General features: G+C 41.6%; 1 protein-coding gene across 3 annotated transcripts in view; it reads right to left on the bottom strand.

The window, feature by feature from the left end:
* Nucleotides 1-15,965, bottom strand: part of Sec23ip (SEC23 interacting protein) — a 41,288-nt gene that overhangs the window by 19,938 nt on the left and 5,385 nt on the right. For all 3 annotated transcript variants that reach the window (XM_051193135.1, XM_051193134.1, XM_051193136.1), the window contains exons 2-7: nucleotides 12,108-12,637; nucleotides 9,534-9,744; nucleotides 8,172-8,365; nucleotides 5,479-5,568; nucleotides 2,679-2,799; nucleotides 742-831 (exon numbers count right to left, since the gene is read on the bottom strand). In XM_051193135.1, the coding sequence (XP_051049092.1) occupies nucleotides 742-831; nucleotides 2,679-2,799; nucleotides 5,479-5,568; nucleotides 8,172-8,365; nucleotides 9,534-9,744; nucleotides 12,108-12,637 (1,236 nt within the window). The remainder of the gene's footprint in view (nucleotides 1-741; nucleotides 832-2,678; nucleotides 2,800-5,478; nucleotides 5,569-8,171; nucleotides 8,366-9,533; nucleotides 9,745-12,107; nucleotides 12,638-15,965) is intronic.

Genomic DNA, 15,965 nt, shown 5'->3' with positions numbered 1-15,965 from the left:
CAGTTCAGAGAGCAGGAGCTCCATGCTGCAGTACTCAGGCAGGAAGCTATCTGCCAAAATGTGTAATTATTCTCATGACACCTTCTAATTCTTCAGAATCCAGAATCTTATGCAGTTAAATGTTGTTCTTTTGACATAACTATTGCCTATGAAACACAAACACAAGACTCGGAGCCCAAGTGGAGTTTATTGAGAGAGGGGAGAGAAAGGGGGGTAGCTGGTAGCCAACTAAAAGCAGGGGAGAAAGAGAAAGAGCAAGAGAGAGGGGGAGGGCAAGAGAGGGGGGCCAGAGGGGGGGGGCGCTTGGCGCGCTTGCTTTAAAAGGGGGGCTTGAGCATGCGTAACTGAGTCCTCTGGCAGCCAGGTGACATGGTGACATGGCCATGAGCATCCCGCCCATCGTTGGGGGCGGGGTCAGCAAGCTGCTAGTTCCTAACATTCCCACCTCTCTCTCTCTCTCTGCCCCCCCTTTCTTGTCCTCTCTTGCTCTTTCTCTCTGCTCTCTCTCTCCCTTGCTTTCGGTGGGTGCTGAGTCTCATGTTTGTGAGGCATTAGCTACAGCAAAAGAACAAAAGTAAGAGCAGATCCGATGCAAGTTAATACTTCCTACTAACCACAGAAATCTCCTTTAGTGCCCTCAGCCATGAGTACACAGCTAGGAACTACCATAAAATGAATACTAAAGAGATCTTCTCTCAGTATTCAGGTTATTCTATGAAATAAAATGTAACTTGCACTTACCACATTCAATAATGCTTCTAAAGCGCAAGTCACACACAGGTCCAATGCCATGAACCATGAAAACCAAATGGTCAACTTGAGGCATTTCCCCTAGTAAAAAGAAACAAATAATAAAATCATCATACACACACACACACACACACACACACTGAGAATTTGGTACAGTTAATTAAATTGCTAAATTCTCTTTTGTTTGTTTTTCAAGACAGGGTTTCTCTAATACCTTTGGAGCCTGTCCTGGAACTTACTCTGTAGACCAGGCTGACCTCAAACTCAGAGATCCGACTGCCTCTGCCTCCAGAGTGCTGGGATTAAATGGGTGTGCCACCACCTTGATACCTCTTTTATCATTAACTAGCCAAAGAATTCCGAGGCAAAGGCAGGCAAATTTCTCAGAGTTTGAAGCCAGTCTGGTCTAGAGTGAGTTCCAAGACAGGCTCCAAAGCCACAGAGACTCCAACACGACTGCCCCCCCCCAAAAAAAGACAAATAATAGCAAACTAAATGGAAAGGTCAAGGAAACAGGCCCTGTTTTTCATAAACCTATGGATCTGTCACAATGTATGATCTTTTCAGAATTCCATAGGACTGGGATAAAGGTGTAGCTCAGCAATATAAAATGTGTACATGAAATGGCCCTGAGCTCAGTCAAACAAAAACAAAAAAAATTTGATAGTCTGGCAGTGCACACCTTTAATCCCAGCACCCAGAAGGCAGAGGCAGATGGATCTCCATGAGTTCGACACCAGCCTGGTCTACAAAATGAGTTCCAAGACAGCCAGGACTGCTACACAGAGAAAGTGTCTTGAAAAACAAAAAAACAACTACAAAAAAAAAAAAAAAAAAAAAAAAAAAAAAAAACCCTCAAAACTCCCCAGAGCACTAAGCCCGACATGGACAAGCAATCCACCAATATAAAACATCTTTGTTCCAAAGTCCTTCTCCTTAAATCAAAAATGTTGTAGGAGAGCCAGGCATGGTCCTGCACACCTTCAGTCCCATCACTCTGGAGGCAGAAACAGGTGGATCTGAGTTGGAGGCTTGCCTGGTCCACATAGCAAGTTCAAAGCCAACCAGGGCTATACACTGAAACCCTGTCTCCAAACAAAAAAAAAAAAAAAAAAAAAAAAAACCTCTAGTGTCTGAATAAATATGAACACCAAAGTCTCATATATTTAAATGTTTAGTCACCAGGAAGTGGAACTATTTGGGAAGAATTGGGAGGTGTGGCTTGGAGGGGAGGGAGGGTGTCATTGAGGTTTTAAAAGCACATACTCTCTTTGCCTTTGGAACAGGTTCTAAAGATCTCAGCCCCACACCTACCTGCCTGCCTGCCTGCCTGCCTGCCTGCCTGTACGCCTGCTTGCATGCTGCTGAAAGCAAGTCCCTAGAAATAATCTAAAAGCTTTTCATAAAAAGATAAAAATGAGCCAAACATGGTGGTTCATACCTTTAATCTCAGCAGAGGCAGGTAGAGCTCTGAATTCCAGGATAGCCAGGACTACACAGTGAGACCCTGTCTCCAAACAAAAAGATAGAAATGTAGAGCTGACAGATCACTCAGTGGTTCAAAGAGCTTGTCGTTCTGGCAAAGGACCTAGGTTCGGTTCTCAACACCCACATGGTAGCTCATAACGGTCCCTAACTCCCAGGATATCTGAATCCTACTTCTGACCTCTGTTGGCTCCAGGCACATACATGATACATGAATATATATGCAGGCAGAACACTCACCACTTGTAAAAATAAAAAAAGAAAAGAAAAAAAATTTTTAAAGATCAATAATAAGAAAAAAAAGATAGAAATGTGATCGACCTATATGGCTGAATTCTGAGCACTCTGGCAGTAATTCTAGTAACTGCTTCTATTTTCATAGTAAACAAATACACTAACAGAGCAGCCCAAACATTACTTTCCCCTAAGCAAACTAAACATACCATCGGGAATCTCATCAAGGTTATCATCAATTCCACGCTTTACAACTCTGGGCCTTGTCTGTCCATCTTGTGTCGTTCCCCACTCATCTGGCACTGAAGAAGGCTGGAACTGAACAATAACCTTCAAGACATGATTATGACAAGGCTCATTAGCAAAATTATTTCCTACTATAAGCTAAGCAGTATTGGGGGGGGGGAGTTGTTGGTTGTTGTTTGGTTCTACACATCCCCTCACTGGCCTGGAACTTGTTATCTAGACAAAGTTAGACCAGAACTTGCAGCCATCCTCCTGCCTCTGCCTCCCATGTGCTAGGACTACAGGCATGTACCACTAAGCCTACTTCAAATTAATGTGTTTAATAGGAAGAATCCTGTGAGTCACAGTATACATGGTTATAAATGAAGTAGACCTGCTCAAGGAAATTCTGTAAAGGTCCAGCTACCATTAACTTATCAAACGAAATATTATTTCAAACTAAGCATTATTTCCAATGCTTACGTTGGAAAATCATACACTGAAATCCAAAATAGTATATATTGATTTTTCCCTCTGAGTGATTCTCAGCACCACAAGAATGGGAAGGGGTTATAAAGGTGTGTTGCACATGCACATCTGTGTAGAGATATAAGATTTAATAGAATAGATACTGCCATTGGATGGGGGAAGTGGCCTGGATGAGGGGGTGGGCATGGGAAAGGGAGGAATCAAGTGGGGGGGAGGGGGGAGGGAGAGAGTACTGGGAGATACGACTGGAATCTGGGGGCATCCCTGGGACAAGATAGAAACCTAGAGCAATTGATAACCCCAGCAATCTATGAGGATGACCCTAGCTCACACTCCTAGCAGTGGGGGATATGGAGCCTGAACCAGCCATCTTCCATAACCAGGCAAGAATTCCAGTAGAGGGACTGGTACTCCAACTTAGCCATGAAACCTTCGACTCACAGTTTGTCCTGCCTACAAGATATTCTGGGGGTAAAAGTGGCACAAAAATTATAAGAGCGAGCAACCAATAACTGATCCATCTTGAGACCCATACAATGAGAGGGCAGTAACCCAAGGGCCAGGACCCAGAGGTGAGACAGCAGAGAGACCTAGGATAGAACCAGGCATGACTGGGGGGAAAAGGCCAATGAAATGATTCCTAATGATATTCTGCTATACTCATAGATTGGTGCCTAGCCCAACTCATCAAAGGCTTCAGCAACAGATGGAAACAGATGCACAGGCCTACAGCCAAACATGCTAGGCAGAGCATGGGGAATCCTGTGGAGGAGGGGGAGGAAGGACTAGAGCGGCCAGAGGGGTCAAGGACACAACAAGAAAACCCACAGAATCAACTAACCTGGGCTCATAGGGGCTCACAGAGATGGAACCAACAACCAGGAAGCCTGTATGGGACTGAGCAAGGCCCTCTGCACATACATTACAATGTGTAGCTTGGTTTTCTTATGGGCCTCCTAACAGTGGGAGCTGGGGCTGACTCTGGTGTCTGCTTGAGACCCTTTCTTCCTACTAAATTACCTCATCAAGCTTTAATAGGAGAAGAGGTGCCTAGTCTCACTACAACTTGGTATACGATGACTGGCTGATATCTATGAGAGGCCTGCCCTTTTCTGAAGAGCAATAGAGGAGAGAGGAGGAGGAGTGGATGAGGGGGCAGGCCTGGGAGGAGAGGAGGGGGGAGAACTGAGGTTGGGACCTAAAAATGAAACAAATAAATAAGTAGGGGGGAAAAAAATGCACAGATAACTTTGACTCTCCAAAAACTTAACTACTTAAAAAACAAAAAGAATAAATAAACAAAAACAAACGAAAAACACACACACAAAAAAAAGTGACTTCGGTATTGAGGTAATGCCAGAGTGGTGGTGCAAGCCTTTAATCCCAGCACTTGAGACACAGAGGTGGGTGGATCTCTGTGAGTTCAAGGCTAGACTGATTGTCTATAAAGCGAGTTCCAGGATAGCCAAAAAGAATCCCAGCACTCAGGAAGGTAGAGACAGGCGAATCTCTAAATTCAATCCCAGCCTGGTCTAGTCAAGAGCTACACAGAGAAACCTTGTCTCAAAAAAATGCGAAACAAAATAACAACATTTCTACACACTCACTGATTTACAAATTGTTTCTCCCAGCTGCTCTCATAATACAAAGGCAGAGGTGGTGGCTCAATAGAGAGCAGACAGCTTGCAAAGCCTTGACCATTTTCTCTGGCCCTTTGTAAAGAGTCAGCTCCATCAAATCACATGAAAAGTTTCACCAAACTTCTTCTAAGGTGATACTCAATATCAGCGACATGTTACTCAAACAGAAACTTCATGAGAAAAAGTTGAATTTCCACAATTTATAATAAGTTACTCCAAAACACACTTGCCAGGCATGGTTGTTTTGGGCCTTTAAGGCAAAGGCAGATAGAGCTCTGAGTTTGTAGCAGCTTGTTCTGCATAGTGAGTTCCAGGACAGCAGAGCTACATAGAGAAACCCTTTCTCAGTATGTATGTATGTATGCGTATATGTGTACATATTAAATAAAGAATAAAATTAAAGCTGGGTGGCAATGGTGCACTCCTTTAATCCCAGCACTCAAGAGGCAGAGGCAGGTGGATCTATCTACAGAGGGAATTCTAGGACAGGCTCCAAAGCTGCAAAGAAACCCTGTTTCAAAAAACCAAATTAATTAATTAAAAAGTAGTACATTTGTTACAAAGAAATCCCTGCAAAAACACTAAGATGAAATGGTATCACACATGCAGAAGAAAGCCTTTAGGGGGGCCTCCACCATCTCAGGAGGTGCCTCACCTTTGGATTGTGCATAACGATGGTCTCTCCACTTGGAAACTCTAATCTGCGGTGCCACTGATTCGTTGTTACAGCTTTTTTATATTCAGCCTGCAGTGACAAAATGGCACACAATTCAGTCACTACAACCATCAAGACAAGTGTGGAGAAGACACAAAATTATGCAGAAGAGTAGGTCAGTTTAACTGTCATGCTTTCTACCCTGACTCCAGTGTCTGCTCTCACACACTCTGTACTATCATCTCCTCTACATGGACAAGATAATGGAGGCTGAGACAGTGTATCTGTTTCCTAGAACTGAAGAAGTCAAGTAGTATAAAATGAACTTGTCTCATAGTTCTTGAGGCTACCAATCCAAATCACAGTGACAGCAGGACACCAATCCCTGTGAAACCTGCATAGAATACCCCCCTAACTACTATTGGCTTGCTACAATCAAGGCCATTCCTTGGCAGAAGCCTAACTCCAAATTCTGCCTCTATCAAACTACAGCATTCTATCTGAATATTTCCGTTTTGTTTGTTTATTATGTACAAAGACACTGGCTATATGGAGTTAGGGGCCACTCTACTCAAAATAACTTCATCGTAACTCATCTCTTCTATAACAACCTAGTTCCTCATAAGTTGCGTTCAGGGGTAGTAGGTGTTAGTAACTCAACAGTATTTGGGTAGAAGGGAAGGAGATACACTAAATCTCTCAAGGACTCTGAGAAGACAACTTTGATGCTGATGCTGCATATACAAAGTATTTATTTTTCTCTATTCCAGAGGCCACCTCTACAGTCCTCTCCCTGCCTTTTTTTTTTTTTTTTTTTTTTTTTTTTTTGAGACAGTATCTTGAGCTTGCTATGTAAACCAGGCTGGCCGCTCACCCAGAAATCTACTTGCCTCTATCTCCCAGTTGATGGAATTAAGGGCACAGGCTACCTACCATACTCAGGCAATTTTTAAGCTCTTTTTCATACCTTTCCTCCATAAAGATCACTGGGGAGGGGCAGTATAATCTTGCTATAACCTTAAATTCCTAAGCCTAGCAGCTCATATCACTGTGTACAGCTTAAGGATATCTTTTTTCTCCTCAAAATGTTAGAAATCAAATCCAGAGGCCTTGTGCATACTAGGCAGACATTTTACACACAACTACAAGCCCTAATCCTCATGAGGTTTTTTTTTTTTTTCTGTTTTTCCAAGGCAGGGTTTCTCGGTGTTGCTTTGGAGCCTGTCTTGGAACTCGCTTTGTAGACCAGGCTGGCCTCAAACTCACAGAAATCCACCTGCCTCCACCTCCCGAGTGCTGGGATTAAAGGCTTTAAAGGTGTACCCCACCAACGCCTGGTGTGGCTAAGTGTCTTTTATTGAATTTTTTCTATAGTCTTTGGAGTTTTCTTGGCATTATAAACAGTATGTTCTATTATGGTTTCTAACTGGTCAGTTCTATTGCACAGGAATGTTGCTAACTTAACTTTGATTGATTGTACACAGTCACTCCCAACTCTTGCATTTGGGCTAATGGTATTTCTAAAGGTTCCCCTGGTTTTCTGAGACAACTGCATCATTATCAAATCAAAAGAATTTTCTGTTCTTTGTCCTGGTACTCAGATAGGGCAGGATCACCTATATAACGCAGAGTCATACGCATCAAGTGTCTCTCCCTCGTCCTCCACCAATGCTGCGGGGTTCTTAGAAAGCTGGGCAGGAGCTGGAACCTCTACCCTAGCCTGCAGCCTGTGTCTCCCACATATGATATCATCATTACAGTTAAAAGAAATGCTTATTCTACTTTCACATACTCCTACTTGAACACTGTACTTTTAGCTTCAAATAATAAGCCTGGAAGAACAAACAATTATAGTACATATTTAATTATTTGCTTGTTTGGATTCAAATTTAAGCTCTAGAAATCAGTACCCTGTTGCACATTTCCCCTTATTTGACTAACTAAAATTACACTTTAAGGGCCATCCAGAAGGCTCAGTGGGTAAAGGCCCTTCCCACCAAACCTAAAAACCTGAATTTCATTCCCAACTCTGGTATATTCTCTGACCTCCAGTCACACACTACAGTGAGCACACACTTAAATAAATGTCATAAAACCCTTTCAAAAATCATGCTTTAGTCGGGCGGTGGTGGAGGCAGAAGCAGGCAGACCTCTGTGAGTCTGAAGCTAGCCTGGTCTACAGAGCAAGTTTCAGGATAGGTTCCAAAACTACAGAGAACCCTGCCTTGAAAAATCAAAAGGAGATTGTTTTTGTAGACTGATTCCCTCTCTAGCCAAGGCAGTCCTCAAACTCTTGATAGCCTGCCTTGGCCTCATGAATGCTGAGATTACAGACAATTGCTAGCATGCCTTGTTTCTACCTAATTTTGTTTGAAGGATTGATATGAGCACTTCAGCAGAGGTAGACTGCCCCCAACACACTCCAACACTGGCCTGACACTGGGTTGAACTACGTGCAGTACATCCTGAATGATGATAACACCTAAAGATCAATCTCCCTAGTGACAAGGATCAAGACAGACCATCTTGTAAATAAAGCCATCTCCACTGAGCGGTGTCACAGAAGCCTCCCATATACATGGCTATGTTTTGTTTTTTGGTTGTTTTTTTTTTTTTTTTTTGTTTGTTTGTTTGTTTTGGTTTTTTTTGTTTTTTGTTTTTTTTAAAAAGTATAAAAAGTAAAGCATTCATACCTCTAGTTTTTCACTGAACTCCTCTGTATAGGGAATAAATCTGCTATCTGTGTCCCCCTTGTAAAACCAAGTACAGCGTCTCACTTCAGCTGGCTCCTCTTCCCAATACACAGACTTCCTCATGCGGTCATAGAGGTAGACATCATAGCGCCCTCCATCTGTGGCTAGAACCACACTTTCAGGATCTGGCTGCACTAGGAACCAAGAGAGGACATTTTTCCCTAATGTTACCAGGCACAATTGAAAATGCAAGTAACATGAACTTTAATATTCATGATGCTACTAGTCAATACTCAAAGAAGACAATTAAGTTTGTTTTTATTTAAGAATACAGATAATCTGTATTACTCAAAGTTATGACATACACTTTTTTTTTTTTTTTTTTTTTTTTTTTTTTTGAGGCAGAGTCTTACTATGTAGTCCAGGCTGACCTCAACCTCCAAGCAGTCCTCCTGCTCCTGTCTCCCATGTACTGAGATCACAGGGGTGAGCCCCTATGCATCATGACTCTTCTTGAGTAGAAAGAGTGAGGGCAAGCTTTAAAAACACAATCATGAAATAACTGAAATAGTTCGTAGTTTGTTTTTTTTTTTTTTTTTTTTAATTAAACCAGATGTACGGCCATATACCTGTCATCTCAGCACTTGGGTATGGAGTCAGGAGGATTATGAGTTCCTAGCTAATTCTGGCAACATGGTAAGTTAGCGGCCAGCCTGGGCTCAATAAAATACCATTTCAAAAGTAAAACAAAGCAATAGCATCAAAGTACCACAATGTTCCATGAAGTCTATTGCTAGAGAATAATGACTGATATTTAAGTCTCATAGTCAAATATCAAGATAAAGAATCATATAGAGTAATTATTTCCAAAACTCATCTGACCTCAGAAAAATGTTTTCACAGAGCACTTTACAAACCAGAGTTCCACAGGAAATACTTGATGTCCTATAACTACAAATGAGTAAGGCAAATGGGAAAACTAAAACTTGGATTATGTAAGAACTGTACTTCTCTGATTTAAAACAACTTTTGGTTGTTTTGTTTCACTGAGGCAGGATCTATGTAGCCTTGGCTGACATAGACCTTACTATGTAGACTAGGCTGGCCTCAAACTGCCTGTCCTAAGTGCTGGGATGAAAAGTGTGCCATTGCGCCCAGCTAAAACAAAGGAAATTGCTAAACTAATTCTTTAAATCCTTTGCTCAATAATTCAGGGTACATATGAATTAGTACCACCATCTTAAAGTGGAGTCTGGAGACCTACATAGAGTCAGGAATCTGACAGTTGCAAAAAGTAGCTCATGGATAAATACCCTTATCTTTTCCTCAAATGAGGTGGGATAATGCAAGATGGGTACTTACCTGAATTATAGATCTCTTCAAGATTCAGGGAGTCAAGCACACTGAAAGGCATCCACAGAGGTTTGTGTTCCACCTCCTTGCAATAAAACCAATGAGGCTGAACAGGTTCATACTGGTTCTGAAGTATAAAAGGAGGTGGCCCCTGTACAGGGGGTCCCACAGGTCTGGCAGGTACTTGCTGCTGTGCTGGTGACTGCACTGATGGAGGGAGCTGAAGGAAAAAGGTTAGAACTGTCACATGTGCCCAAAAGAAATTCTCTACCTGCTTCAGATCCAACTGACATCAATAATAATTATCCTACATGTATCTCTAGGTAACTATTTAGGGTTATAACCAGTATAACAAAACCTCAGATCAATTGCAAAATAAACTAGACTTCTGCACACTAATGGCAAACTGACACCCCTAAATATATTTCCCATATTTAATTCCCACCCTCCCAAAACAGGATTTTGCTATGTAGCCTTGGCTATCCTGGAACTCACTCTGTAGCCCAGGCTGGCCTCGAAACCACAGAGATATACCTGCCTCTGCCTACCAAGTGCTGGGATTAAAGGCATGCACCACCACTGCCTGGAAATTTCTAAATTTTTAATGAAACTATTTTTAAACTTTTTCATACAATATATTAGACATATATTTCCCTCTACCAACCCCTCCCAAGCCCCCATCACCCAACTTCATGCTCTTTAAAAAAAAAATCCCCAAATAGACAAACAAACAAAAAGCACACACAAAGAAAAACATAGAGTTTAGCTGGACAGTTGTGGTGCACTCCTTTAATTCCATCACTTGGGAGGCAAGGCAGGCGGATCTCCATGAGTTCGAGGCCAGCCAGAACTATAGAGGCTCCAAAGCTACACAAAGAAACCCTGTCTTGAAAAACAAAAAACAAAGCAAAACAAACAAACAAAAAAAAATCTATGTAGTTCATTTTGTGTTGGCCAATTACTCCAGAGCATAAGGCCTGCCCTGGAGTGTGGTTGATATGCCCAGTGCCCTCTCCCAGCAGCTATGAAGCACAAACAGCTTCTTGGTTAGGGGCGGAACTCTGTGCCCACTTCTCCTCCTCAGTGTTGGGATTTTGTATGGCTTGAACTTGGCAGCATGCACAAGACCTGCACAGGTCCCATAATTTTAACATCTTTATAATACCCATACTTCTTGACCCAGTCATTACATTCTAAGTATGGCAGTATGTAAATGTGGATCTAACACACACATCACACACACACACACATTTGATTGGCTGCAACCAAACCATAAACATTAAAGTTAGTGGAGGAATCACTTTCAGTCCCTGTAATTTAAGTGTTCTCACTAACTAGTATGAGTAAGATAAGAAGCAGCTGGCAGTCTACAAAGACTACATTGCCTCAATTCTCAAGAGTCCTTAGATAACACTTATTGAAATTATACACAAAAAAATATCAGCATGTACTTATTCAATTAAAATCAACCATTACTCCAGTAAACAGGTGATATAAACTTGAATAGGAACCACTTGATAGCTACCTTATAACCAATTTATTTATTTACTTGGGTGGGCATACTTGCATCATAGCCAAGTGTGGAAGTCAGGGGAAATTTGTAGGAGTCAATTCTCTCCTTCTACTATATGGGCCCTGGGATCTAAATCAAGTAGGTCCTCAGGCTTTACGGCAAGTGCCTTCCCCCTGAGCCATCTTGCTCGTCTCCAATTATCTACTTTTAAAAGTTTACTTTGAAGCATGCGGTTTACAAAGAACAACTTTTGTGACATATGCCTATAATACCAAGTGCTTGGGGCTGAGCCAAGAAGATCAGCAATTTGAAACCAAACAAGGCAATTTAGCAAGATCCCATCTCATAACTAAAGGTGAGCTGGGGGATAGCCCAATGGGGATGCTTACCCACTACATTTATCACCCTGGTTTGGATCACCAGTAACACACCACACCCCTCTGTAAAAAGCCAACCTGGTCTGCAAAGCAAATTCCAGGACAGCCAGTGCTAAACAGTGAAACTGTGTCTCAAAAAAACAACCAACCAACAAACAAAATCTGTCTGGTGCGGGAGAGATGGCCCAGTGCATGTGCTTTTGGAGGACCTGGCTTCAGTTCCCAGGACCCAAATGATAACTCACAACCATCTATAACCCCAGTTCTAGGGAATCTGACCACCTTTTTTGGCTTCCGGAGGCACCAAGCACACACATGTGGTGCACAGATACACACTCAGGTAAAACACCCATACATATAAAGTAAAATAAGTTAAAAATATAGTTTATCCTCAGTGTATGTTAAAGTGTGTAAAGTTGAGCTGGAGAGATGACTCAGCAGTTAAGGGCACTGGCTGTTCTTCCAGACGACCCAGGTTCAAATCCCAGCACCCACATGGTGGCTAACACCTGTAACTCCAGTTCCGGATCTGATGCCTCCTTTTGGCCTCCAAGGGCATTGCATGCAAATGGCAACAAACACACATACAGACAAAATGAAACACACAAAAATAAAAAAACCTCAAAAAGTTGTAACATACAAAGTCTTTTAAAACTTTCACTCAGACAAAAAACTGGTATGACGTCCACATACCGGTGGCATCGGTCCTGTCGGCATTTGATACGTCTGCACAGGGGGTCCGGAAGGCGGAGGGTAGGAGGGGTGGCCTGGCGTCTGGCACTGCTGCAGTTGTGGGGGTGCAATGTAAGGATTCGCCCTGCTACTGACAGGAGTATGGCGATATGGGTTATGTCCTTGTTGAGGAATCCCTTGTGGGGGGGTCCCGATATTTGGAGGGAGACTACTGGGCTGAGACGGCAAATAGGTATTTACTCCCAGCTGTGAGGAAGGTGCAGCACCAAAATGAGCCCTGGAAACTGACGGTGGAAATGCATTCGACACATCTTGGGATCCAGTTGTAAAAGGGAGTGTGGCTGGGGGCTTGGAAAAGGCTGACTGTCCAGTCGATGTTGATGTAGTTGTGGAGGGCGACTGTCCAATGTTTCCAAAAGGGTCACTACTGCTTGGTACCTGAGAGAAGTAACTGAATGTCTGTGGGGTGGAGGTGTGAGCAGAAGTCTGGCCAAGGAAACTATCCTCCTCACCAACATCTGTGGAGTCCTCTGCAATACAACAGGAGAGCAAAGGAGAATGGCTTAAAAGCAGCACCACCTCTGTAGGAGGCTCGGTAACAAGGACCAAGCAGCTAGACCTGTTACTTTGCTATTCTAATTTGTATTTTCTGTACTATAAGGAAAAAGGAAAATCCTTCCCTTAAAATCTTTTCTCTTAACCAGAGGCCTCAAACCAAACCAATGACTCTTTGCAATGAACACTCACAAGTAAAAACGTATGGACAAAAGGATATACCGTGTGCCTCACTGTGTCATGCTACATACAGTTTCCACCGCAAGACTTTCGCGGTTTTTTTTTTTTTTTTTTTTTTTTTTCATTTTATTTTGGCAGGGAGTATGCAAGGGCAAAGGTCAGACACAAAGGAACAAGGAGATGAATGAGATCAAGATGCATGTGAAAAGTACAAAAAATAAAAAGTTAAAAAAAAAAACCTCTAAGGGCTGGAGAGATGGCTCAGAGGTTAAGAGCACTGGCTGCTCTCCCAGAGGTCCTGAGTTCAATTCCCAGTAACCACATAGTGGCTCACAAGTATCTATAATGGTTATCTGGTATCCTCTTCTGCCACAAAGGCATACATGTTGGGAGAATACTGTATATATAATAAATAAGTAAATCATTAAAACAAACAAACAAAAAAAACTTTTAAAATTTTGAAGAGAAAAACTTTTATTTGAAAAAGCTAAAAAAAAGTACAGAAAAGTTATGAATTACTCTACCAGAGACAGTCACTGTTAACATTAACTTTTGGAAAGCCAGGCATGATGGCCCATGACGTTAATTCCAGCACTCAGGAGGCAGAGATAGGGAGTTTGAGACCAGCCTGGTCTACAGAGTGAGTTCCAGGACAGCCAGGGCTACACCAAGAACCTTGTCTCAAAAAAAGAAAAGGAGAAAAAAAAGAGAAACATTTTGGAATGTGCCCTTTTAATTTTCTATATAAATGTAATTATTTTGTTTTAAACATTCATGTTTACAGCCAGGTGTGGTGTTGAACGCCTGTAATTCCAGCTCTCAGAAGGCAGAGGTAGGTGGATCTGTTAGTTCAAGGCCAGCCTAGTCTACAGAGTTCCAGGACAGCCAGGGCTTCACAGAGAAACCCTGTCTGCAAAAACCAAACCAAAACAAAACAAAACTGTTCATGTTTACATAAAGGATTTCTTTTTTAAAGAAACCTATTTTTGTACCTATTTTTATATGTTAAATCTTTTTTCCTGATATAATTCAAATGTTACCATACACCCAAACATATCTAATTTTATTTCTACAATTATAAGGACAAACTGAAGCACTGGCAGTACTTGACAAGTAGAGGTATGTCAGTCACCAAGTGCCATGCACCATTCACTAAGTGGAGCAGTGCCTGCGGCTGACACAGCAGTTTAAGATTCCTCTCATGCAATCCAAAAACAGTACAGATGCTCAGTAAAGAGAGATCCAGACAGAAATAAACAGGTTATAATTTTTAAGGGGAGCTGGTTACAAGTTGTTACTGATCATAGAAGAAAAGCTAAACAAAGGAGTTCAATTCAAAGATCTCTTTCTAAAGGAAAAAAAGGGGGATCTAATACAGGATGACAAGAAAAAGGGTAGACTATTGAATCTACTTTAATCCAAAAAGCAACTATTAATCTCAAAGTATTTTATACTGATATGGATTTTCATTTATTGATACAAATTTAAAGTTAATTTTATTATACTATATGTGTATTTCTACTCTTGTTTGGGGTATTGTGTTTATGCAGCTCACTTAAAAATGTAATGTATAAGGCTGGAGAAATGGCTCAGAGGTTAAGAGCATTAACTGCTTTTCCAGAGATCCTGAGTTCAATTCCCAGCAACCACATGGTGGCTCACAACCATCTGTAATGAAATCTAGTACCCTGTTCTAGCATGCAGGCATATATGCAGACAAAATACTGTGTACATAATAAATAAATATTTTTTTAAAATGTAATGTATAAGTGGGGCAGTGGCAGCACACACCTTTAATCCTAGCTCTCAGAAGTTAGAGACAGGAGGAGCTCTGTGAGTTCGAGGCCAGCCTGGACTACAGAGTGAGTTCCAGGACAGGCTCTAAAGCTACAGAGAAACCTGTCTTTAAAAGAAAAAAGAAAAAGAAAGAAAGAAATCTAATGTATAATTAAGAAATATAGGTTAATAATCATCCATAATAATCAAACTTGTAGTCAGATAAGGTATCTTTAGATAGACAGTCTTCAAACACTTCAAAGATCTACAGACTATGGCATCTAAGGTGTTTAATAACCTAAGGCTTTCCATGACAGTGAGTCACGTCTCCTCCTAACACCACCAATTTGCTTCAAAAGAGGATGACAGCATTGAAGAAACTCCGTATAGAGTTTGCTTTCTTCATGGTAAAAGCTAGCCATCTGAGCAAAGAAACTGCTCTTGCCTCAATTGCTGACAGCATACTATCTAAACTGGACCAGCAGGATGCAAAAGAAAGCAACTGCCAAACTTTGCCAAGAAAAGGTAGAACAGTCCTCAAAGATTCCCTGCTTCACTAAAATGTCTGTCAGATATACTAGGCCAAAGCTGGGTGCCCCAGTGTTACAGAAGAACTTTGGGTGACTGTCCAGTCAGTCAGATTCTCTGTCATTAGGTAACATTACACCCTCCTGGGGTTTTTGATGCAATTAAAAACTAAATAATAAAGGTAAATTAGATATAAAACTTTAGACTCACAAAGATAAATAATGCCAAATACAAATGGACTGAACATTGTAAATGCAATTCTTACCTGATAATTGTTCTTATTGTCTACAGTTATATTGTTAGAGTGAAAACCTTTCTTTTTTTATTTAGACAAAAGGGGGAAGTACAGAAATATATGTCACTATGATTGATTTAATAAAAAAAAGATGGCCAGGTGGTGGTGGTGCACACCTTTAGTCCCAGCACTTGGGAGGCTGAAGCAGGTGGACCTGTGAGTCCAAGGCCAGCCTGGTCTACAGGAGTGAGTTCCAGGGTTAACTTAAGTTATAGGAGCTAGCTAGAAACAACCCTAAGCTATTAGCTAAACTTTCATAATTAACAAGGAGCCTCCATGTAGTTATTTGGGAGCCCGTGGTCCCAATGAAAAACTCTGCCATCAAGCATGTACTCTTTGTGTTCCCAAGGCAAGGTAGGTTACCCATTAAGTGCAACCCCTAAATTGTAAGCAGTGGTCATAACTAGATGTTCAGACATTAAAGAACACCAAGTCACAGGCTGAAACAATGGTTCAGCAGGTAAATCTGGCTGCCCCAGAACCAACAGGATAGACGGAGAGAACCAACTCCCACAAATTACTCT

This window comes from Phodopus roborovskii, unplaced genomic scaffold (genome assembly GCF_943737965.1).
Source record: "Phodopus roborovskii unplaced genomic scaffold, PHOROB, whole genome shotgun sequence".
NCBI classification, from domain to species: domain Eukaryota; kingdom Metazoa; phylum Chordata; class Mammalia; order Rodentia; family Cricetidae; genus Phodopus; species Phodopus roborovskii.
This window is presented reverse-complemented; position numbering and strand designations above follow the sequence as displayed.